At 54.4% G+C, this 24,449-nt stretch overlaps 2 protein-coding genes across 2 annotated transcripts; both read right to left on the bottom strand.

Annotated features, from left to right (window-relative positions):
• Nucleotides 1–1,481: 1,481 nt before the first annotated feature.
• A1O7_00943 (uncharacterized protein) lies at nt 1,482–16,064 on the bottom strand (the record flags this gene model as incomplete). Its single annotated transcript, XM_007754983.1, has 1 exon — nt 1,482–16,064. One exon carries the CDS (start codon nt 16,062–16,064, stop codon nt 1,482–1,484), a length of 14,583 nt encoding a protein of 4,860 aa, XP_007753173.1.
• A 754-nt stretch (nt 16,065–16,818) lies between these two features.
• On the bottom strand, nt 16,819–20,021 carry A1O7_00942 (uncharacterized protein; the record flags this gene model as incomplete). Its single annotated transcript, XM_007754982.1, has 3 exons — nt 16,819–17,989; nt 18,037–19,711; nt 19,766–20,021. 3 exons carry the CDS (start codon nt 20,019–20,021, stop codon nt 16,819–16,821), a joined length of 3,102 nt encoding a protein of 1,033 aa, XP_007753172.1.
• Between the last annotated feature and the right edge of the window lie 4,428 nt (nt 20,022–24,449).

The raw sequence follows: 24,449 nt of genomic DNA, 5'->3' as shown, positions 1-24,449 counted from the left end.
TCACTGTCCACTGCCTCGACTGCCACTGCCACTGCCTCGACTGCCACTGCCTCGACTGCCACTGCCTCGAGGCCTCTGTTCATTCACGGCGGGTGATATACATGATATATATACGGTCATCCATCAAGATGCGCGGGCCGTCGTCACTCGTGGAGCGAGTGCGCATGAGTGGATTCAGGTCATCGAGTCACGTCGAGGTGAGTCGGTTCGAGACGTGATCTTGCAGTTGACCGTGGCTGGCCGACTGAATGGCTGGTTGGCTGCCTCTGCCGTGTAGATAGGCTCAGGCGAGAGAGCAGAAGGGACATGGCCATGGATGCGGATATAAAGGTGAAGTCTGGCTCCCCAGAGCCGGAACACTCAGGACATGATCGTAAGATATTGTATCCCCCCTTCGCTGCCTCATCTTCCAAAATTGGAAGAGCAAAGAAGGAGAGGCGAGGGCCGACGACCAAGGGAGGTACTGTCTAGAGGCAGGCTGACAGGTAGGTTGGCTGACCGAACGTCGAACTATCACAGCGGAGTGAGATGACAGAGTATATATCTTGAATTTTCCTGTTTGCCGTTGTCGGTGCCGGTGCCGGTGTTGGTGCTGGCGAATGCGCCGCCGGTGTTGCTTTGTCTACAGTAATCGAGTTTCCTTTGTGTCAAACAGACTGCAGGCGCATCCAACGGGCCTTTCTTCTACAATGCATGCTCGTTATTACCGCACGCAGGTTGATGGGTTGGCGTTTCCCTGTACAGTATTACACAGGATTTGCCATTTGCCGGGTCTTTTGTTTTTCATCGCTTTTCCCTGTAGAGGTTTATCTGCGATTTGGTCCTTGCTTGCTCGCTTGCTTGGTGCTTTGCTTTCCTTTGCTTCGGGCTTGCTGTCTGTCCAACTGCAGTACCGATCGAGCGTGCTGGTGAGTAAATACCGTAAGCGAGTGGGCAGTTTGCCATTTACCAGGTACCAGTTGCTGTTTTCGGGATCGGGCTTGCCCCGTTGTACAATGAGGGCGTTGGGATTCAGGCAATACATCTAGTGCTTCCGCCTCTGCCTCTGCCACTTCTTGGCCGAAATTCTGCTAGTGAAAGCGCGCCGTGTCCAGTGTGTTCTATGTATGAGACTCCGTAACCGGTGGACATTCGTAGCCAGTCACTTCCTGCATTTACACGGCACTCTAGGACGAGGCTAGGGCCGAGGACGAGAACGGACAAGACGAGGCTGCAACTCCCTTTACGAGCAACCAAGGGACAAGGGACGTGGATGAACGACAAAGACATCACTGTCCATGCAAACAAAAGCAAACATACGGATTCGAGTAGCCTCCATGCCTTGCTCTGACCCCTCTCTATCCTGATGTTGAAATTCTTTGCCAACTTAGCTAGAAAGCTACAGCATGCATACCAGCTTATCTGATTATCTGATCCATCAAAAGTAATCACTCGCCTGGCATGCCTTTATCCTGCACAGTCTCCAGCGCTATCCTTTTTCATCACTGAACATCAACCACACTCCCGAACCAGCCCTTCAACGCCGTAGCCAGCACGCTGGGCAAGTCCCTCACCTCCCTAACCACAAGGTAATACGGAAATGGGAACCCGTCAAGGTATCTCTTCATGCGAAGCTTCATCTCGTTCCCCACTGCACTCCCGTCTGTTGCAGCGCTCGGATCCCGCTCGTACGCAGCCTCCTTGAGGTCCAGAATACTCTCCTGTCCGGCATCGACGATGACAAAAACCACGACAATGCGCTCGTCGTCGTGGGCTTGTCGCAACAGCCGGGCGACCGCGTCGTGGTCGGAGATATGGCCGTCACTCACAATGAGTTGCAGCTGCCATTGCTCCTCGTTTCCCCTTGCTTGGTGTTGTTGTTGTCTTCTGGCATCGCGGAAGAGCTGGATGCTCTGCTTGAGGAGACTCTTGACGTCCGTGCCTCGTTGGCCGAAGCTGAATGCTTGAAAGGTGTTGGGTCCCGACTCGGCTGGCGAAAAGGGGACGCCGAACGGGTGAGCGACTGTGATTTTGGGGGAGTCGCCGAATCCGACGACGCAGATCTCGCCGACTTCCAGCATGGCGAGGGACTTTGTCAGCAGTGCGACCGTCTCAAACGCGAGGACGTCCGCGCCGGACTCGCTCATCGACTTGCTGTCATCCACGGCGATCATGATTTGGTAGTTCCGCTTGCTCGGCACGGAGCGGCGCATCCAGATCTTGTCTCGCTTGTAGTTGGATGCGATGTAGGGGATGATACGCTTGATGTTGAGTCTCTTGCCGGTGCGGTAGTCGCCGCGAAGTTTGGTCGCCGTGGTCGGGGAGAGGATGAGGCGGAGTTGCTCGGTGAGGATGAGCGAGAACTGATGTGTGCTCGTCGAGCATTCGTGCCAAAGTTGAGCAGCGTGCGTGCTGCTGGTCGGTTGATTGGTCGCGTCTGCTGGGTCGTTGCTAAGCTCTAGGTGTTCAATCTCAGGAGAGAGATCATCCGACGCAACATCTGTGCCATCATGTCGATCCGCGTCCTCTGGCTGTTGGAGCTGGCGGTCAGGAACAAAAGCACCGATATCTCTGCTCTCGGCTGGTTTAGCCTGAGCCTTGAGACGAGAGAATCTCTCCGTGATGTCCTCCTTTGCTTCTGGTTCCATAACGTCGGGTGGTGCCGTATTCTCGTCCATTTCAGCGTCATCGTCCTGGATGGCCTTGCTTTGGTCGAGATTCTGCGCTTGCTCGGGTCCCGCAGCTCCCAAGGCTTGTGCATCCCCTTCATCTTCCTCCTGGACATGCTCCAAATCTGCATCTGCCATATCCACGTTCTCACTCTGTATCTCTTGATTATCACGTTTGGACCTTGGCAGAATCTCACGTCGTTGATGCCACTGCTCAAGGACATCAGCCAACTTCTTCAGTGATTCGTTCTGCTGATGATCAAGCGACTCGACCCGTCCTTCACCACGCTCGACGACTCCTTCTCCACTCTTGCCCTCTTCCCCATTGTTGGGTGCTTTGCCCGGCTGGGACTGCTCAGGGTTTGGATCCTTGTCGGCTTGATTCATCCCTTCAGCGTCCTGCTCTGCATCAAGGTCATCTCGCAGCTCGTTGGCAGTTCCGGACTCTCCACCAGCGTTCTCTTCAGCGTCGTGCGCCGTGTCGTCTTGACGAGTATCTTGGTCGTCTGGGTCGTCTTCCAGTTCTTCGGGCTGATCCTCCATGATCTCGTCGTCATGAGCAACGGCATTGTCGCCGTCGGTCTCTTCGGCGGCGATCTCGTCTTTGTCAGCCGCGTCATCCCATGGCTGATCTTGCTTTTCGCTGTCTTCGGCTCCATCGGCCTCAGCACCACCAGTCTGCTCTGCCGAATCCTCGATATCCGACAGCTCATCCATGCCGTCGTCAGAAATCTCATCGTCCTTCATTTCGTCTTCACCAGCCAGGTTGAGCTCTTCGGGCAGGTCTAGGGCTTTTTCCTCGTCCACATGCGCATCCATCTGTTCGCCTTCAGGCCGTTCCCCACCTTCACCCTCCTCATCTCCTTCCTCCACCTCTTCTTGTTCTCCTTCTAGGTCACCATCGTCGGCGTTCTCTCCATCGGCAGCAGTGTTGTCGTCCGATTTCTTTCCCTTTGCTTTATCGTTCTTCATCTCCTTGTCCTGCTTCTCGGACTCGTTCTTCATGTCATCCCACATCTTCTCATCGACAGCATCAGGATCGAGGTCATCAACAGAGCCCGCTTCTTCATCGACCTCGTTCCCGTCTTCGTCTCCAGATCGATCCTCGCCATTCGCATCGTCTGAAGCCTTCTCATCCATATCACCCATCTCACCCTCCAGATCGTCATTTCCCATGTCCACGGCATCTTCTGCATGCTCCATCTCATCGCCTCGCTCCTCCTTCTGTCCCGCCCGCGCAAGCTCCGACAGATCTTCGTCGTCTTGCACGTCCTTGCTGATGTCCTCGGCCCCCTCTCCTTCACCTAGCCCTGTACCAGATTCGAGTTTTCCAGATTGCTCTTCTTGTCCTTCAGCAGGATCTGATGGACGACAAAACCCCTGGCTGACGAGTGTCGTAAAAGATCTCGCTAGTTGTAACGCGAGACGACATACTTCAAGGTAAGTCGCGGTCTGGCGATTGTGGAAATTTTCGTAGATGTGGTAGAATTGTGTGATAATAGGCATAGCGATGACCAGCAAGTTCTTCCCCGCTTCGAGGTCTGCAGGAGACAGAAATTGGAGCTTGCACATAACATGTTGATCAATTCGACAAGCGAGGCTGCCAACTTGTAGCAATCGAATTCCTTCCACGACGTGCTTGTCGGATCTGATTAACCAGCCCGCATCTTCCTCTGACGTGGGCATATCTGGCTGTCCGGCAGATAGTCTCTGCAAAGCCACGAAGATCTGATCCATGGTGTCTTTGAGATCCCGGTCGAACTCTTCAAGTGTGATTTGTGGCTGCAGGCTCTGAGCCACGTTCGGGACTAGTGGCAATCCCACTGTCCACACGAGAATCTTGGAGAGAAGAAACTCGATACGGGGCTCCCTGGCTTGCCAGTCTCGAAGAGTTGAATCCAATTGAGACAGAACAATCACAGTCTTGTCAAGGATGATGGTTGAAATATTCCACCCCATTCCCGGTGGAGCGTCAGGGACGTCACCGAGTGCTCTCTTCAGGTCCTCGGTCTGGCTCGCATAAGACTGGAGGGTGGTGATTAGGTCTCTCAGGTCAAGACTGGCATGCTCTCCCTGGAATATCAAGATGCGACATCCGACCGCCAGAATCTCAGTCAGCCATGCAAGACGTTCTTGTACCGCCTGAATGTTGTCGTTCGAGGTTGTCGAGCATACGAGCTCATCCGGCGATGCAGCCGCGACGGACTGGACCAACGCCAACTGTGAGCGAATCACACCCAAGTCGTGCGCCTGCTGCGGAATGGCCTGCCTTTGACTGATGGCGACAGATAACAGCCCCTCCAACAATCCTACACAGCGGTTGACTTCGCCATCGGTTAGGTCGTCAGAGTGTTCTGTCCGCGCCGCGCGAACCTGGGACATGACATCGAGCAGTTCATGGAATGTGCTGTCTGCAGCTGCCACGGCTGGCGAACGTTGTTGAATTGCGACATGGTTGGGCAAAGCCAAGATCGAGGCGGTCGAGGATTGTTTCTCGAGCTCAGATGTTGGGAGGTTCCTCCTGATGCCCATATGCGCAACCGCTTTGAGGGTATCGGCGAGCAACCGTCTCTTCCTCTCTTGCAAATGACGGACAAACGGAGCATTCTCCTCCGTTAGCAACGAGGGAGTCTGCGTACGTAACTCTTTGAGGCTCTCCGTCAGATCTTGACGGAAAGACATTATCTCGTCATGAACGTCAAAATCGGTGGTCTTGGACGTGTACAGGTGCTGCATGCTCCTGGCAGCTCCGAAAGGCTTGGTGAGACGGTCAGGCCGCCCGTCCCAGTCTTGCAGCCGTAGCCGGCATTGTTCAACAGCCGCAAAGACTCGTTCTTCACTGCTTTGAGGCCAATTTAGCTCCGTGACAAGCGGCGCTACAGGTATCTGCCCAATTGCCTCTCCTGGAGAACTGAGAACGACAGCCTGGTTGAGCAAGTTCCGATATGTTCTCACAATTTTGAACAACTTGTGATGTGACCGTCGTGCACTTTCGCGGAGCGCGGTGATGTTGGTGTCTTTCCAGCTTGCAAGCTTGATTTGCTCATTCAAGGCCTTCTCGAGCTCCAAACGAGCTTTCCGTATCGAGGCCTCTACACCAGCTTCATAGCGTTGGTAGTGCTCAATGACGGCTTGTACAGAAGCAGCGATTGTCCGCAATTCTCGGGAGCGGCCTTGTTGTCCCTGTAAGGTCCTGTTGAGTGTGTCAAGCAGTTTCAACCGTGACGAGTACTGGCCCAGGGTTGTCGACTTCAGAAACTCCTCCAGCGTTTGCACAAGAGTCGTCCGGTAATTTATTGAATCACCGTTATCAGAGTTGATGTTCTTGGAGTTGTAGATGACTGCTTCGTAGGCAATAAAGTACCATGCCTGGGCGGCTTGCTCGTGTCTGCGTGTCTCTTCGTCCAGTAGCCTCGACCATGATAACAGCTCCAGGCGCCGCCAGCTGATTATCTGGGAGGAGAGCTTCTCAACAAGTTCATGAACTGACCATTCTTTGCTGGCAACGCTTTGCCATTGCGACACAATCTCAAAGAGCTTCTCTGTCTTCGTCAGGAGCTTGGCAACCGGATCTCCGAAGCCCAGATGGAGGACCTCGGTGCAGAATGACAGGACCTCTGCAGGGACAGCATGCTCCGGCCACTTCTCCTGGACTGTATAGAACCTGGATTGGATCTGGTGCACAAGGTCAAAAAGCTTCTGACTCTGCGCAATGTCCGAGTCAGCGTAAATATTGAAAGTGTGGACTTCTTGACTGCCGTTCAGCTCGGTCATCTTGCACGACATTTGCAGCAAAATCGCAGGTAACAGCGCCATGAAGGAGATCTCTGGATTGGGAGTATTGGTCTCAGCATTTTTGGATAGGGCCTCAACCGCGGAGAGAATGAATGCTTGAATAGTTTCTTGCGCATTCTGCTCCGAGTAGATCTTCTGGTGCAGTGCACTGAGCTTGACTGCAGTGGCACGCGCATCCCACTCATTCGTGCGTACTCCACCTTGTCCCACGTCGTTATCGAAACTCGGGAACATTTCATTCATCTCACGCTCGTCCTCCTCTTCGAGCTGGGTCGAATCTCCACGATAAGAGTAGTATCGAGACTTTTCCGCAGCTTCAACTTGGTCACGAGCCAATCGCTCTTTCCATTCGTAATAAAAGCTGTCAAGGATTCCGAGGAAGTCATCCACTGGGACCCGACAAGGCTTCCGTGCCAGAGCACTCCTCAGCCGGATATAACAAAGCCAGTGCATTTTGAGGTCTGGAGGTGAGGTTGGACTGATGGTCCAATTGTGAAAAGCGACAGAATCTGTAGACAGCAGCGGGGTGGCCACGACGAGCTCATCCATAGCGTCGCTTTCCTTGACTCTAGGCTCCCCTGCTGCTTCAAGCTCCAGTCCCTGGCGCAGGCATTTCAAGAACCACAGTATCGGTTTCGCGAAGTCGTCGTACATTCGATCGACCTTCTCGAGGCGCTCGACGATAATGTTCAGGTTTGATCTGTCTCGTGGACTAGACCACTGTGCAACCCACTCTGCACTGCCTGGCTGCATACTCGGAGCAGCACCAGTGGCCCCAGGATGCAAGATCACATGCACGATCCCGTTGAAGACCTCTTGAAGCTTGAAGTGTTTCTCTTTGCTCGGCCTGAGCACTGCTTGTGGGAGCGAACTGGTTCCCAACTCGACTAGCTCCCGCTCAAGGATGCGGATAACAAGAGCTGTGTCTTGCCCGGTCAGCTCTCGATGGAATTGTCGGTGGCCTTCAATCCTGCTCCGAACCAAAGCAGTTCGGCATTCGTGAAGGTGGTGCGCGATAGTTGGACCCATGGCTGGGTCAAACACCTTGTCGGGCACCATCAGAATCAGCCCAGCCAAGGACAAGTCCACGAGGCATGTCTTCAGCTCTTTGAACTCCAGAGGGCCGGAACCGGAATCATCCTCAACGAGACGCAGTAGTACTGGATGGAGGAGGTATCGATATACGTCTCGGAAGGGATCGTGAACCTTGCCAGGGATAACTGTATCCTCAATCGAAAGAGCAGCCAAGCCAGCAAGATTAGATGAGCCCTGCTCAAACAAGCAGACTTGTGCATGTTCTGTCAGAAGATCACGATGCGAGAACATCATGCCTCCTAGTACCACACGTAGATTCTCAGCTATTGGTCGAACCAGGTTCCCGAAGAGGTCGGTATTGGAGGTGATCACTCTTGCGAGCACTTGCAGCTCTTCCTTGGCATGGTTCAGCATCCCGAGGGGCTGTTTTTGTACGGCGAGCAGCTGTTGGGCTAGTCTTGCCCCAGTGCAGCCACCGCTCAGCAAGATCGGAGCCCCGAATGATGAAAGGCGAGTCAAGGCCCTAGGAACGGGCTCTTCCACCCCCATGTCGAGTAGAGGCTTGTCGAGTTCTGGTATAAACATAGTCAGCAAATCGAGGTCTGGCTGGTTCTCTTGCTCTTCAACAGTGATGACCCTGTGAACAAACTGCATCGCATCCTCGAATTGTCCTTTCAACTTGTAACCTTGTCTTGCCTGGGCTTCCAGGTCAGTCACAGCATCCTCAAGAACTTTCAACGAGCTCTCCGGTTGCGCCGACTTGACAATTGACTGATAAGCACGCTGCATGTCTGATCTCACTGTCGACAAGGAACTTCTAGGTTGTGGAAGGTAGCGACAGATTCGGTCAAACCTCGCAATGACGCCTTCCAAGCCAAGCTGGATATGGAGCTGAGACAGCGTCGCAGCTGTTCTGGGCCGGAAGGTATGCCACATGAGCTGGAGCCCGAAGCCCGTAGTCAGGACATGGTCACGAACGGATAAAGCTCCAAGGGAATCTGAAAGAATTGAACCCAGTTCGGGGAAGGTCCGTCCAACGTTATTGGCTATGTGCGTCCCAATCTGCACGTGTGCGTGGGAGTAGGCGGTGTCAAGGTTCCTTTGGTTGCAAAGGACCAGGATCTGGTGTGCGAAAGCAAGAACTCGGTCGCATGCGCCAACCAAATCCGTCAGCTCCGGATTGTGGAGGGCGCTTCGGACAGCAGTAGCAATAGATGAGACCAGTAGCTTAGCAAAGGCAGCAGCGTCGGGAATGGCACCCAAATCCTTGCGACTTGTGGTAGAAACTGACCGCTCAAGGATCGTTCTATCTTTCAAGGCAACGGTACCTGCACGGCTCAATGCATTCTTTAACATCGAGTCAATCTCGGCCATTTGTCGCACCACGTACCAAGATCGTATGAAGATCTTGGCAAAGTCGACATACCCGTTCAGCAAGACCAGGGGCTCATTCAGGATCGCCAGTTGTGGCCACTCGGCGCTTGTGGAGACCTCTGTGAAACCAGATATCTGACGCACTAGTTGCGCATCGAAAGATTGCCTTATGCTAAGGTCCGCTTGACATGCTTTCATATCGGGGATATCAAGAAGCGTACCATCAGGAGTTGAGGTTATTGCCATGTCATCAACACTGAGGCTGTCAACCGTGGCTTCAATGACCTGACATGGCAGTGATCGACTGCCCGCTTCGAACAAATGTCTCAAACGACAGATTGCAGAAGAAAGTGGATACTGAACAGGGTGGGCGGTACAATGAACCTCGTGCCCCTCGGGCAAGAAGATTTCGACAGACCGGTTTCGCATCGCTCGTGATAACTCCCCATACCGTGGATCCATCGTCATGAAGATCCTGAAATTTGGGTGTGGCTTGACGACTCTTGTGCCGTTGCCTCCATTATGTTGCTCGCTTATGGTAAGCAGTCCATCTGGCTCCAGCAATGAGTTGAGTCTGTCGAGGACGGAAGGGTTGCACAGGTTGGCGTTATCGAGCACTAACCATGAGCCTTTCTCGATGGCATCGACGAGTACACCATCATTCCAGACAAAGCGGAAACCGCGGTGACCAGTTACGCGAACGCTCTCGGAGTACATTTTGAATGACACTCCGGCTTCTGGCAGAAGTCTAGCAAGCTCAGGCAACACCACTGGACTATCCTCGATCTTCAAATTATCACCTTCGAAGTATGTCCAGATCTTCAGCAGCTGCGCCCGTGTTTCTCCGTTGTCCTCAAGCTCGGTGGATGCTGCAATACGTCGTCGCAGAACTTCTTTGACTTGGTCTTGGAAGATAGTCACATCTCGGTGCGGATCGTACTGTTCGAAGCCGCCCACGAGGTCCATGGCGTCCACATCACCATTCATAGAGAATTCTATCAGCTCTACGCCCGCTGCAGCTGCCAGGTGTCTAAGCAGCGTAGTCTTTCCAGTACCGGAGGGACCGGCAAGGATAACAGGCCAATTCTGCCGGACGGCCGTGATAACAGAATTCGCAGCAGGAAGTTGTGTGACAAAAAGAGCCGAGTTCGGCGATTGACTATTCTGCAGGACACTATCTCGCGAGAGAAATGCGTTGCCTACTTGAAAAGTTGTCTTGGAGATATTGTTGTAGAAGCTCTCGGAGGTTATGCTCCCTAACACTGCTTCGGCCTCTTTCAGTATTATTTCCCGCTGAACAGGATTGCGGAAACGTTGTATGAGAATAGTCCGCAGGTGATAAGACATGGGAAGGCTAGGTTGGTCTTTGCAGAGTCGCAGCCACCGATTCACATCTCGCAGATTGAATTCCCATGGGCCTCCCTGTGCAAACGCCGACATGTGAGATATGGCGTTCTCTAGTCTAGTGACAGTGTTGATGAGTACGTTGAGTTGCTCGTGGTCGATATCGGGGTACCGTACTTGGCAGATGCGCAGTAAATCCTCGTGTTGAAACGAGTCGGCGTAGACGACAGTGAATCGGTTGACGAAAGAAGCGGGTAGACCCTTGCGACCGCCTCCTTGGTGATGAGGATTTTGAGCGGCGAACAACGTAAAGTCTGGGTGGCAGGCAAAAGACTTATCCAACTCTGCGATGTAGACTTCTCTGCGGTGGTCTAGACAAGCGTTCAGACCCTCGAGCACTGACTGGGATGCCAAGTTCATCTCATCAAGCAAGACCCAGCCACCACATTGCATGGCTTTGAGGAGAGGCCCGTCTTGCCATGAGAACTTTCCCATCTCGTCATCGCCGGAAGGCACATCTGCACCAAACAAGTCCATGAGGTCGGTCTGGTCGGACAGATTGATGCGCGTGAAAGGTTTTCCACAGGCTTCGGCAAGCGCTGTCACGATTGCCGTCTTGCCAACACCAGGACTGCCTTCCAGAAGAACAGGTCTCGTCATTTGAAGGGCTCGGACAACCTTCATGGTGTTCCGCAGGGTTGTTGGGGCGTCAAATACAAGTTCTGGGGCATCGCGGTTGGCACCAACGGTGCGAGGCAAGCAGAATGAGCCAACACAAAGGCGGTCAGCGGTGGTGGACAGCTCGGGAGTTTGCAGATACAGTTCGACGACTCGCAAGCCCACCAGGTTTTGCAGGCGGTCTAGGCACCTCTGTCTGGACTGATCTTGGTCTGTCGTCCCTGACGAAGTCATACCAGCGGGGTTTGCGCCGATCGAATCGATATAGACCATGAATGCACCATGTAAGAATGGCAGGTCTTCGGGGAGAGAACCAGCAAGGTTGACGAATTCAGCCCAGGCAAGCAGATCTCGCAGAGCTATGTTTGGAACCGTAACACCGTGAAATTCTGCGCGGAACCACGTGGCGAAGTTCAGCATCTTTTCGGCCAAGTGACGCCTCGTTGGGTCGAGCTTCTCCTGGAGAATTGGCAAGATATCAGCCTCTCGGGACAAAGGTGGAACCCAAATCTCGGTCAATCGATTCCGCAGCGCTGCCGACAGCTCTCGCTTCCCATAGTCGCCCCCGGGATTCATAGTAGCCAAGAATTGGAAGTCCGGATGGGCAATGACCAGGTTCTCGACAGAACCTTTCTCTGCCAGTAGGATCGTTCGCGAGGGCTCTAAAACGCTGTTCAAACGTTCGAGAACGGAATCCTCAGCAAGCGAAATCTCATCAAGCAGGAAATATTCGCCCCTCTTCATAGCTCTGACAAGACTGCCATCGCTCCAAGCAAACAGAGATTGGTATGCGCCAATGCAGGATCGAACCTGCTCCACCGCATGAGGGTCGTACCTCGCTTTGTCCAGCTTTGCGAATTCTTTGATGATCTGGTCCACCTCCAGATCCGCCGGTATCGTGTTGTCGGCCTCGAATTGAACTAGAGCTCGCCAACTTGCGGAGACATCGGAGGCCAGGTCCGAGCGGTTGCGGACTGGCCGTTGAGAGCCGATGAGATCTCCAGTCTCGGTGTTGGTATGCGCGTTGTAGATGGCCAAAGGTCTCTGAAACGCTTCCGCGATCACCTGACAGATCTGGGTTTTCCCACATCCTGTCTCGCCAACCAGGAGCACAGGCTCTTTGTTCTTCAACGCTTCAGCGACCAGCACGAATACTCGTCTCATAGCTGGAGTCCATACAAGTGAGCCAGGTTGCCGAACAGAATCCGGAATTTTCGTCATTCCGTACAGAACGTTCTCATCGAGCTTGACTTTGATTTCCTTTTCCAGCGTCTGTGTGACCACAGCCCTCTCTGCAGGGTCTCTTACTCGCTCAGCCAGGAGCATGTAGCCGTGGTATGCCAAGGACTGCCAGTCATCCACAGCTCTTGAAGCCCACCGAAACAGGTCCCTCAAGGTTGCAAAGCTGTTTCTCTGTTCGAAGAGTCGCGAGGATTGTCTGAGAAGGGACAAAGACTTGTACACTGCCACGATTTTCGCGCAGAACGGAGGTGCAATCTGGCTTCTCTCACGGAGGATTACCTCCAACTCTTTCTCCGGGATGTCGTCGAAGTGAATCTCGAGAAAGCGGTTTCGAAAGGCTCGTGAGAGACGTTTCCGTCCACCATAAAGGCCAGCCGGGTTCTGCGTGGCGAAGAGCATGAAGTTCGGATGTGGTCGCACAATTTCTTGGGACTCCGGTATGAGTAACTCTCTATTGTCGTCAAGTAGGCGGTTAAGCGCTTCCAGTACGTCACTCGGCGCGAGGTTCAGCTCGTCAAGCACGATCCAGTGGCCGAAGCGTAACGCATGCACAAGAACTCCTTCCTGGTACACTAACTTGCCCTCAGAATCAGAGATGTAGGAGCCAAGGTACTCTTGCAGGTCTGTGTGTTCATGGTTGTTAATTCTCACAAACTTGTTGCCTGATAGCTTTGCGAGGTATTCAACCATGCTTGTCTTGCCAGCTGATGTCGGTCCTTGCAGAAGGATAGGAAACCGTCCCATTGAAGCAGCTCGAGCCAAACTGAGCAGGTTGCGCTCGACTGATGGGGTCCTAATGTAATGTGGTTGGTCGTCGGGACTCATTGGACCCTTTTTGACAAGGTGGTGTCTGAAGGCAACGGAGTCCTCTCCCCCGTGCGGCATCTTTGGCTGGTGACTAAAGAAAGCCTTCCTGTTCTTGATGTTCGAGAGAAGATGCTTCTCAAGGTGAGGTAGAGCTAGGTCTTCCGACACTCTGCTCAAAACAGTGAAGAAGCTCATCGCAAACCCTTCCCACATGGCTCGTCTCAGCCCTAGACTTGCACCGTGCTGCGAGACGTATAACAAACATCTGACCAGCGACCGGATGCTGAAATGGGGGGTTTCGCCTGCTCCGTCGGTCAGTTGGTGCTCTTCGTTGAGCTGCTTGAGCGCGAGATAAGAATTTGCAAGGTCTAAAGCGGCCCGGCTGTCGCTGTCGAGCTGAGAGCCTAGATAAGTCTGGATGATCTTGGTCAAGTCTTCTGAGTTGTCGTCGCCGGATGGTACGTAGATCTCGGTAAACCGTGACCGCAACCCTGGTGGCAGATCTTTCTTGCCCGCGTCCGTTGCCGGATTCATTGCAGCAAAGACTCGGAAGTTCGGGTGGGCAATAATTGTCTCGATATTGCCTGCCTCAGCGAGGAGCAGCGTCGGTCGTCCTTCATCGCCGTTCCGAAGAAGACCGATGATGTGATCAAGCGTATCGGATGGTGCCAAGTTGATCTCGTCAAGAAGTACCCACTGGCCTTCCCGAACGGCTTGAACCAATCTGCCTTCAACAAAGGCAAAGGCATGGGTCCTGTCACCGCGGTCGACGACAGATCGAACTTGTTTCAAGACCTCAGAGAAGTCAGCCCATCTCTGGCGCAGGACTTCGTACTTGGGAGTTTCGAGCTTTCGCTTCTTGCTTGTATGAGCAACTCCGTCGGTGCTGGGGGCTTCAACAGCTTTGAGCGCGGTCGCAGCCATCTGGACGGCTTGCTCCCAAAGGATCATGAGCCGTGACCAGTTCTGCTTGGCGAGTGCCTTTGCCATAGCGATCTGGAACCTCTCATTCCGCTTGGTAGAAAATGTGTCATCGAACAGGGCATTAAACTTTTCCAGCACTGGAATAATCAGGGATCGAGTGGTCACAGGCTTCAGTCCACCCAGGAGATCGCCTGCCTCGCTTTGCTGCGAAAGATTGACCACGGTAAGTGTTTGGCCCACCAAGCTCGCCACGTGCTGGACCAGAGTAGTCTTCCCGACACCAGTTTCACCCACCAGGAGGGTAGGTTCTGAACACTCGGCGCTGGCCGCAATACGGCCAAGCGTTCTTCCCGCCGAGGTGGTGAGTGCAAAAGCGGCTTTCTTTGGCTGCCGACGACGGCTGGAAATCCGGTGTAGAGTACTTCGACCGACTTGGACTACTTGATTGTGCTCGACTACGCTTGCGAGTTCGTCGTTCAGGTAGTATCGCATTCGTTGCGGAGAGATGTCCATGGACGTAGCGATACTAGCGGCCACAAGTTCGTGTAATTCTTCGCTGTTCAAAAAGCCCGCGTAGCAGTCAACAGCGTCCTTGAAGATGTCTAGTTTAATCTGTTCTGGAAGCGCAGTCGATTCCGAGACGGGACCATAGGCGCGTAACCTGCGGACAATTCTCCTGCACAAGTTGAGCAGATCTCGCACCGTCGGCTGACGCGTCTGAAGGCCTTTGAGGGAGTGATGGACGTCATACAAGCGGAGAAGACTCTCGTGGACCTGTCGAACCATTGTGGTGAATACCGCAGCAGAAGGATACCGGGCACGAAGCAGGGACTCCACCTCCTCCAGTGGGTAAGGAGAGGTTTCAACTGTGGTCCAGAGCCGCGCGTTGAGTAGCCAGGAGTGCCGAGAAGATGTGGCAGAGGAAGATTGAGGACCAGTCTTCATCGTTGCCAGGATGCGAAAGCCAGCCTTTGGACGGATCTTCTCCTTGCGACCGGGCAGGAAAAGCTCACCATTTTCAAGGATAGGACGTAGCACTCCCATGACCTCGGCCGGCGCCCTGTCAATATCTTCTACCAGGATCCACCTTCCCTGTCGCATGGCTTTCGTCAAGACTCCGGGCTGCCAGGTAAAGGAGTTGCCATCGGCTGACGACGTATGCATCCCAAGCAGGCTTTTCGCATCTGTTTGTTCGTTGAGGTGCAGTGTAATCATAGACGCCTGTTGACCGAGGAGTCTCGCAACCTCATGGACGAGCGAAGTCTTGCCTGAGCTGGCCTGGCCTGATATAAAAATTGGTTTAGGTTCCAAGAGACATTGACCCAGCTGATGCAAGTTGCGTTTTGCCGTGGCTGTAAGAACAAAGGTTGATTCTGATATGGGTGAAGTGTGTTCAGGAGAACGAGGATGTAGGACTCCACCAATGTTGGTGGTGTGCGGCGAGAGGTCAACATGACCCATATTGCGGGTTGTTGCAGGAGCTTGGGATAACGATTGCCAGGACTTTTCGACTGTAGTGGCTGCCTTCGCCAGGTCTTTCCATCTTCTCTCTTCCCAAAGCTTTAGGAGTCGATAGTCGATACTTCTGCCTTCCCACTCGCCCAATATCGCTTGCTTGCCGATGTACGTCTCGACCAACTTCTCTGAATATGCATCTGCAAAATGCATCATCATGCACAGGCACTGGATAGCCAAGTACCTGAGTGGGAGGGACCGGTGCTGCAGGAACGACGAAAAGAAGAGGGCCGCGACAGCTCCCGAAAGAATGTCCCGGTCGTAAGACAGGAAGCGAAACAGCGACAGCAAAAGTGATTGTGCCGCATCATCCTCGAGCTCAGGGCCGGGGTCCTGCACGTCAAACAGCAGATGCCGTAACTGAGCTGTGCGGAGGAGTGACCTGACATGAGAACGGAGATAGGTAGCAAGTGGCAAGACTCGAGCTAGACAGGACAAGGTAGAGATGATCTCGCCAAGATTTGAAGATGAAGTCGCGACGTCCCATCTTGACAGCAATTCCGGAAAAAGTGGTTTGTAAAGCGGAAAGACTGCATCTGCGTATCGTCGGTCTCGCGATACGTCAGCAAGAATGTCGAGGTAATGTGGTGAAGTCGCCTGTAGAATGAGTGACCGAACTTCAGTCGGCAAAGCCCGAAGAAACGAATGGTCTTCCGGAAGTTGCGCATCAGCCCAGGAGCAATAGGCCGTGACGTCTTCCATGCTGCAGACGTGGTGCAGTCTCTCCGGATGTGTTCGTCCTTTCCAGGGCGACACCGAAGCACACTGCGAAGCTGTTGAGAGCGGTAATAGGAAGCAAATGGATTTCGCGAAATCTCTTGACCATGCAAAGTCGCGGCCAAAAAATTCCGCCTCGCCGCCATCCAGGCCAGGCAGTCTTGCCGTTTCGGGTATGGTTGAAAGCTTCTTTCTCGGTACGTGGCGGCGCTAAAGGGCTAAAGCGGCGAGGCGCCCACCACCGCCGATCCTTGCGGCTCCTGCAGATATCAAGCAAGTGGATTGATTATCAGTGCTACATATCGCAACACCACACACACCATATACACCACATGAGGGTCGACGCACACGGTAAGCACCACTGCCGAGCATGGCATAAATGAGTACAGTACCTAGTCAGGGAGTCTATGGACAAACGATCCGATCGCTATCACTGGGGCCGCAGCGCTTCTTTGTGACAAGACAGACATTGGGGGTATAAATCCTCGCCAAAAACATCCAAGTCGCTTAACTTGATCTTGGGACAGTGCAAAGGCAGACAGGCAGGCACATACCCGGACACACAAAGGCAAGCAGGCAGATCTCCTCCCTCTTCTTTACAAGACATATTCCCGCCGCAGACTGATACAGAGGTGGGGTAAAAACAACAAATGGACCACATGGGACGTACAGAAGGAGAAATATGTCCAACGCACACATGGGGAGAATCTCTACATCAAGGATCATATCGTCGTCCGCATTACTCTTCAGTCAGGGCGTCGTCGCCGGCTTCCCTCCACTCGCGAGAGTATTCTGTGAGTCTCTTGACTCCGCTTAATCGCTCGGCCCATAAGGATTCCGAAGCCGTGCGGAAAGTGTAAGCCCTCTGAGAGGATATGACGCCGATGGCTTGAAGCACCGCTTTGCGCGAGTCGCGCGAGAACACAGCCGGGTGGTTGATCCATTCCAGACTGGCTTCGATGTCGGCATCGAGCGCGTTCATCAGCGTTTGGTCGACATGGGCGGCGGATCTCGGAATAGGTGTACTGGCATCCGAGTGGGGGCTATGGTCTCGGCCACGCTCGGGTGTGCTGCCTCTGGGGCTCCCAGACTTGGACTGGGGACTGTGGCGCCTGTTGGTCGAACTACTCGCACTGGGAGGGAGGGGTGGCAGACTGCCTTTACCCAAGCCCTTGAGGATGGTCCTTGTTTCATTGAGCAGGTGATGTGCCCGGTCGTGCTGCCCGCGGTGGACGAGAGTGAGTGCTCGACTTAGCATGTCTGATGTCAACAGCTCCATCCGTCGTTGGACTATCGATGGATGAGGAGGAATCGGGGGGGTCGGGGGTCTTCCATTCTGTCGGGAGCGTCTGTTCGATGGTAACATGGTGATGGTGAGCAGTGATGGCCGCGGTAACTGTACCATGGAGCCATCTCTTTGTAGATCACCAAAGGATAAATCAGCCTGGATCAACGGCAATTCTTCCACGCTCTGGACCCTCTGATCGTCCACGTCAGCGGAGCCGCCCAAAGCCTCGAGGCCAGACACTATCGATTCCCAGGCATCCTGGGGAGCAGGCTCCGAGGTCGAGGTATCCGGATCAATCACGAGTTGGACGAGCACATCGCGCTTGTCGCCAAAGTGAAGGTCGCCCAACGTGGCTTCGGCGTCCCGGCCGGCCGCCCGCTTCGTCGTTTGTAGAGCGCCATTGATCTTGACAAATTTCGCGGGCGAACCTTCCGGCAATTTGAGCTTCAATTTCACATTCTGGTGCGAGGTCGATTGCAGTGCGCCGAGGACACCGGCAGCGCACTCGCGTAGCATCATCCAGTCCTTCACATAGAGATACGAGGCTTTTGTCCGGCTCGACAGCTCCAGCATGCTCTCGGGTTTGTGCGTGAGTCCAAGGCCAAAGGAGTAGATGCCGACCCTGTAACAATTAGCACGGTATCGCACGGGGAACGAGAAGAGACTTACTTGGCGGCTTCGGCCCTTTGGACGACGAAATCCACGCCGTCCATTTCCGAGGTCGAGGAGTCACTTATCAGGAGGATGGTCGAGATGGGGTTTGCCGCTTTACGTTGCATCAACAGATCCATCGCCACGTTCGCGCCATCAACCACATCCGCCCGCAGGCTCTTCTGCCCGACAGGCCGGATCGAGTTGAGCACTTTGTTCCATCCGCTCCATGTCTTGGTAGTCATCCCAACCACCGGGACTCCTCCGCCGCTCGAGCCAAAGGTGACGAGACCCATCCGATCCCGGTCACCCAAATTGTGTACGAGGAACCGGAGTGTGTCCCGCAGCAAGGTGATCTTCAAGCCTTGCATAGAAGAGGACACTGGAATGACAACAACGATATCCACGGGGACGTGCAGAGAGGGTGCCACCCGTCGCTCGACGACGTTCTTCGGCATCGAGTACTCGGTGGCTGCTGTCGTGGCAGATTTGGGGCCGCCGTACGACGAAGCCACGGAAGGCACCCGTCGAACGTGCCGGTTTCGGTGGCTGTCGTATTCTTCGTCTGTACCGGAAGTGTCTTGCTCGTAGTCGGAATTGAACCGTGGAGAGGGCTCGCTTGTATGAAGGTCGCGTAGAGCGCGTTGCCAGAGTTCTAACTTTTCTCGTTCCGGGAATAACAGATGGAAGGTTGGTAGCTCTGCGACCGACAGGTTCAAGGTCAAGATGCCCTCGTCAGGAGAAGCGTGTACCTGCCTCAGATGCTTTTTGATCAGGATCGAACCCTTGAGAGTGCACCTGGTCAGCCTGCGGCCGGACTCGGTGATGAGAGGAGGCTGAGCATTCTTCTTCTCCTTGACGCAGATGAGCATCTCGCCAAACAAGTAGCACTCGAGTTCCTGCCATGAGTAGCGGTCCTTGCCCACGCGGACCACGCCATGGAGGCGTAGCTTTCCGAACCTCTGAAACTCAAGCCCGTGCCAGTTATCCACACGTGCCCTGAGCTCTTGGGTGATTTCGTCCATGATGTCAGGCGACCCGTAAGTCATGGGGGATTGCTGCATTTCGTGCTGCCTATGCATTGCTGGCATGCCCACGGCAGAGTCGCTAGGCAGCGGAGGAACTGGGGGAGTATGCTGCGCTTCATCCATTTGACCATGCCATTTCCCTTCAGGCACCTCGACTGTCACAAGGCACGTGACGGTCTGCTGCTGACGTGACCGGGTCAAGGTTGGATATTCGCTACGGACGGTGACGATAGGTGCGGGTATTGGTTGCTTCGTCTCCTTGACCTGTGCGCCCGGGACCGAAGTCTCCATGGCGTGAAGGTCATAGTCGTGCTTCCGGGGCGGGTGACTACCGTGGTCATTTGTGTAGTCAGCCGAGGAGGCATTGCCGCTGTCATTACGTGAGTGAGTCTGAGTGTGGGTCGGAGTATGAGTTGGAGTCTGAGTCTGAAGCCCATAATAGCCGTGGCCAATTCCAAGTCGTTCAATGCGCATCCGTTGGCTGTCTCGACTATCCCGGTTCGAGGTTTTCCGGCTATCTCGATCTGTCGTTCCGTGGGCGCTGTAGGAATCTTCCTGAGGAATTTGTTTGCTGCCCGCGTCCCAGGGCATTGGTGTATTCTGCGAGCTTCTGGGTGAGGCGACGTCCTTGGAGGCGACCGCTCGAACCATGTTACTCAACTTGGCTGTGCGGCTCATGTCAGGCATCTGGTCAAGCAAGCGAGAAGGGAGTCACATACTCAGATCGAGGATGCTTCCCCCGCGGAAAGAATCGAGGCTGAGGGGAGCCTCGCATGACGGGCAGTACTGCGAGTCTGAATCTTTGATATACTCGTAGAAGCACGCCTCATGAGCGACGTGGCCGCATGAGAACTGCAACACCCGTTCTCCCCTCAATGTGTGCTCCAGCAGCTCTTCGCAAGCGGCACATTCTCCACCCACAAATGTCCTCTCACGTCGGTTTCGCGCGCGGTCCGTGTCGAGCATCCCGGCCATGGGATGCCCAGCTCCTGGAACGCTGGTCGTGGGCGAGGGAGGGCCTCGGTGGTCCCTCGTGCGAGGGCGATGGTCGTTGGGCGTATGCGGCCTTCCCAAGGTGCCGGAGGTGATACTGGACTGCTTGAAGCCCGCGCTGTGGGTAGCACCACTCAGCGACGAGCTCGCGCGCGGGGGGTAGCCGTCGTGACGGGCTCGCGAGACCTGGTCTGGGAAATGCAAAACCATGAGTCAGTCGGTCTGTCCGGTCGATCGAACAGAAGGGTCGCTGCGACGTGAGAGATGAAAGAGTGGCAGAGGTCTTACGGTGGGCCGACTTGGAGTCGGTCGTGCCTGTGCCTGTGCGAGACTTGGACGGAGGTCGATTCAGCAGTCCCAGCTCATACAGGTTTTGGGTAGTCTCTCTCGTCACGGCAGACACCGGAGTGCTGGAGTGGGAGTGGTCGTGCCTGGGCATTGGAAGAGATGCGCCCGGGCAGCCGTGCTCTTCTCTAGCGTCAAACCAATTTCATCGGCGGGGAGTTAGTCGGATCGGGCAGCACGTGGATGGCTCTCAATTTGCTTTGCTCTATGGACAACATGCGCGAGGACGGGGAAGCAAAATGAGTTCAGAGGGGGTTGCAATGGCAGTGAATCTGGACGTGGATGTTGCTGGGAGGAAGTGGTAGCACTGCTGCAGCTGCAAATTGGTGGATGCCTCTGTTTCTCAAACCCGAGTCAAACCGGGTCTGGGTTTGTGGGGACTACGACGCCGTACCCACGAGCGTGGCTAGTTGCGAGTCGCACTGACACCAGGAGCCACGATCGATGCTGGGACACTGACCGTGCGTGCCATGGCGCAACCTGGCGGGTCCACTGTTTACAACGGCCGGAGGTCACGGTCAAGCGCATGTCAAGCTGTGCCTGTGCGCCGTGGGGAGAAACCCATCAAGGTTCAGGCACTTGCGCCCATCGAGACTGGGATGACAATGGTGCTGCACCGGAGTGCCTGGGGCGGGTAGCGCCATGCCTGGGTAGGCAAGACCTGCAGCCGGCGGCATGACACCGGCATTAGGCGCAACAGGCGCAAGGGCCAGCCCAGCAGAGGACCCGTCTTGCTGCCTTTCGGGGCTGGTGAAGAGGCTTCGGGCGGTGCTAGCGCTGCATTGGACCGGCTACCATGGAGCCCTTGTCTACCCCTGTCGGAATCACCAGGATCTCTGGCTCAAGTCACGTAAGGATCTGCGTCGGCCCTTCTCGAGAGGGCAAGGGGCACCTGGAAAGCGGGCGTTGAACGCATTCAGAGGTGGTTTCCCGGGGGTTTGTTCTGAAACGAATGTCTGACTGAGTTCGAGTCAAGGCAAGCCCTCGAGCTCGTAGTCGCAGTCGTAGTCGTAGCCTCGGCCTCCTCTACCTGACGCAGTAGTCGCTGCACCTGTCAACCGTGCATGACAGCAGCGACACGAATGATGACAGGTCAACGTCCCGCAGTGACAAGCGTGCACGAGATGCTATGCTTCGGCTGGGTTGGTGAAGGCGACCAGCAGAAGGAACACCTGGCCATGCCGCAGCGGGCCAAACTGCTATATCTGACTGGGTACGTCATCTGTAAGGTACAACGTCCTGTCCCAGCAGGCCAAGGTGTGAATACCCTCTCGGACGTCTGCATCCAAGGGCTTGTGGAGCAAGTGGCATCCCTCAGCACTACGCTGCAACTTTGTGCTTCGAACATGGAAACTTCGACGCCGCGAAGGAAGCGGCTAATAATAATAATAATAATAATAATAACATCATCCCTACCACGTTTTCTCCCGCCCTCCAGAGCGCGCCGATCGATACACCAAGGTGTTGACATGCAGGAAGCAAGTGACTCTGTGGTTCCAGTCCATGGGCGTGCAGTGTGCCCCGAGCCGATGGTGATGTAGGAAGAGAGCTGACTTGTCGGCCTTTCTGATCGACAGCGTAATACGAGAATGGCGCGACTTCTGGATTCCGTGCTGCACCAGCTACTGTGCTACCAGATCTTGCTGCTGTATCACAACGACTACCGGAATGGTGGCTGTCTCGCGTCCGCCCTCTCTGTTCCTGGATCATCACCTGCCTACGCTCTGCCGTGGTACACAGTACTCGTGCGGTGGTGACAAGCTGCAGCAGCCCCGGGCTCCGAGCAGCATTGAACATTCAGGAAAGGGAGCAAACACACAAGTGACCAGTCACCACTCTTCACTGCCGCCTGCTCAACAATCACCCACGGCCCCTTCTGGGGTGGCTGCTTTCGCATTGCTTACAGCCGAGGCAGGGGTCCCCTGCCCCGCTACCATATGGCAGATGTGACCTCTCAAGCAAAACGTGACATGGACCCTACAGCCGGACATTTTTGCTCGCATCCGGCGCATGATTTTCTGGCTCTGGTGGGAAACTCTATGGCACGGGAACTGAATCCAGGCACCACCAGCGAAGCTCGAGCTCGCCTGGGTTTACCCACTCGCGGATTCCGCGTCGTGTGGCGCACAGAACCAATGCGAGGGACCCCAATCAGAAGTCTTCACCACGCCGGCTGATGTAACTGTCTGCATCATCCCTCAACTTGTCGCCGCTGTGTGCTGGGCAATGTCCCGATTGTTTTTACTGTATAGCTCTCACCCAGAGGTGTTGTTCATCCATCCATCCATTCAATTACTCATCCATGCAGGCGAGTCCTCCAGTCAATAGACTTGTGGTGTATTCTTTCCACCCAATCGCCTCTTCCTAACCCGAAACTGCCTTGTTGAACCGTGGCTAACGAGAGGGCTCCGACAAGGGCATTGGCACACGGGGAAGCGGCCTCTCTAGTGTGTACATGGCTCTTCCGATTTGATTGCCAATCCGCGGCCACAGGCTAGCTGTTCGAAGCAAATGACATGAGGCTTTCTCACACTGCCGGGACCGCCTAGAAACGACTATGATCTCTGGAAGGCTCGCTTCGACAAGCACACGAACTTCATTCTGGCGCGGTTCAGAGTCTATAGGCGAAACGGCGAGTCGGCGACACGTCGTTTGGGAGGAAAAGTCGTTCTCGTTGACAATACTAGTGGGAGACCTGAAACCGGCAGGAGACTTGGGTACTGGCCAACTTGGGAACACTGTCCCACGGGTTGGAATCCAAGTCCCTCCTTTGTTTATTGAGTTTGTGGCGCTCAGCCTTCGAATGTTCCGTCGTCTGAGAACCACGCAGCCGGTGGTCATGCCATACTTTTCTCCGTTCGCCTCTTACTCGGTTGAAGATCAGCGGTTTAGCATTCTGTACACAGCAGTGAGCTGAGCCAAAACCACGTTTTGATGTATGATTACCTCAAGATCTGCCACAGACGAAACTCAGCCCACTGCGTTCCCTCTTCCTACCACGCCCTACCCAAGAGGACTCTTATCCTTTTCCCCTTGTGCTGAGGCAGCCTGAATTTCGCGTGGGCAGCCTCGCCATTATCCCGGTCATCCATAGACATCAATTGTAGTTAACTGGCCTACAGGCCGTGGCAAGGACTCGCGAAGGGCTTGACGCTTGCGCTGCTCACCTCGTAGCTTCGGCGCACAGAAGAAACTCATACGGGATTCTCCCTTAATTCCTCTGCATGAAGGTGGGTATTATTTCACCTACGGAGCCGACAACGGAAGGGAGCGTGCCAATCAGGAACAGGAGCAACCGAGTCATAAAATGGTGATAACAAATAGTGGCCCCAGAGGCTTTTGTTCAAGGCGCAGCTACTGCCTTCGGGTCTTGAGGCGTACTGTGTAGATGCTTCCAGTGACTGTTTTCCTTTTGTTGAACATCGGCACATGTTAATTTGGATCGCCGACTACTTCATGGGTGGTGTACGTCAATTCGCAGAGATCGACATCCGGAAAGATATGGCGCCCGCTAGGACAAGCTTTGCTCATTTTGCTGGTCAGGGCAGAGTCGTTGGGTCAGCACGGGAATTTCGAAAGAATGGGAGTGCCAGATAATCCCAAAAGATAAACTGATCTTCATGCTGGCCGTAGCCAGTCGACAGTACTGTGCAGGTGGTTAGGTCATAAGGACCACGGCAAGATGTCGAGTGCTGGGGATTATTGAACGTGGGACCTGTCAGAGGCACCCAGCGGTCCCCTTTGCCCCCATCGAGACACAGGAGCAGCACCCAAGCCCTCTCCTGCTGGGCAGAGATAAGTGGCTTCTCGACTTTTCTGTGGGGGGTCTTTGCGTGCGATCTCCCGAGGCTAAAAGTTGTGACAGTGGAGAATGGATCCTGCTCTTCTAGAAGACAATACTCTTACTGTGTATACTATTATTCCATCCTCATGTTATTCGCACGTCCGACACAGACAATTGGTGAAGTTGGGGTTCGATGTACTGTACCACAAGACAGTGGATTTTTCCAGGATGTACTTCGTGCTGTGGACATTGAGGTGGTGTCGATATCTTTTCGTTCTCCG

The sequence above is a fragment of the Cladophialophora yegresii genome (genome assembly GCF_000585515.1).
Source record: "Cladophialophora yegresii CBS 114405 chromosome Unknown aczIN-supercont1.1, whole genome shotgun sequence".
NCBI lineage: Eukaryota > Fungi > Ascomycota > Eurotiomycetes > Chaetothyriales > Herpotrichiellaceae > Cladophialophora > Cladophialophora yegresii.
The sequence above is the reverse complement of the archived record's forward strand: the minus strand, read 5'-3'. Positions and strand labels throughout refer to the sequence as shown.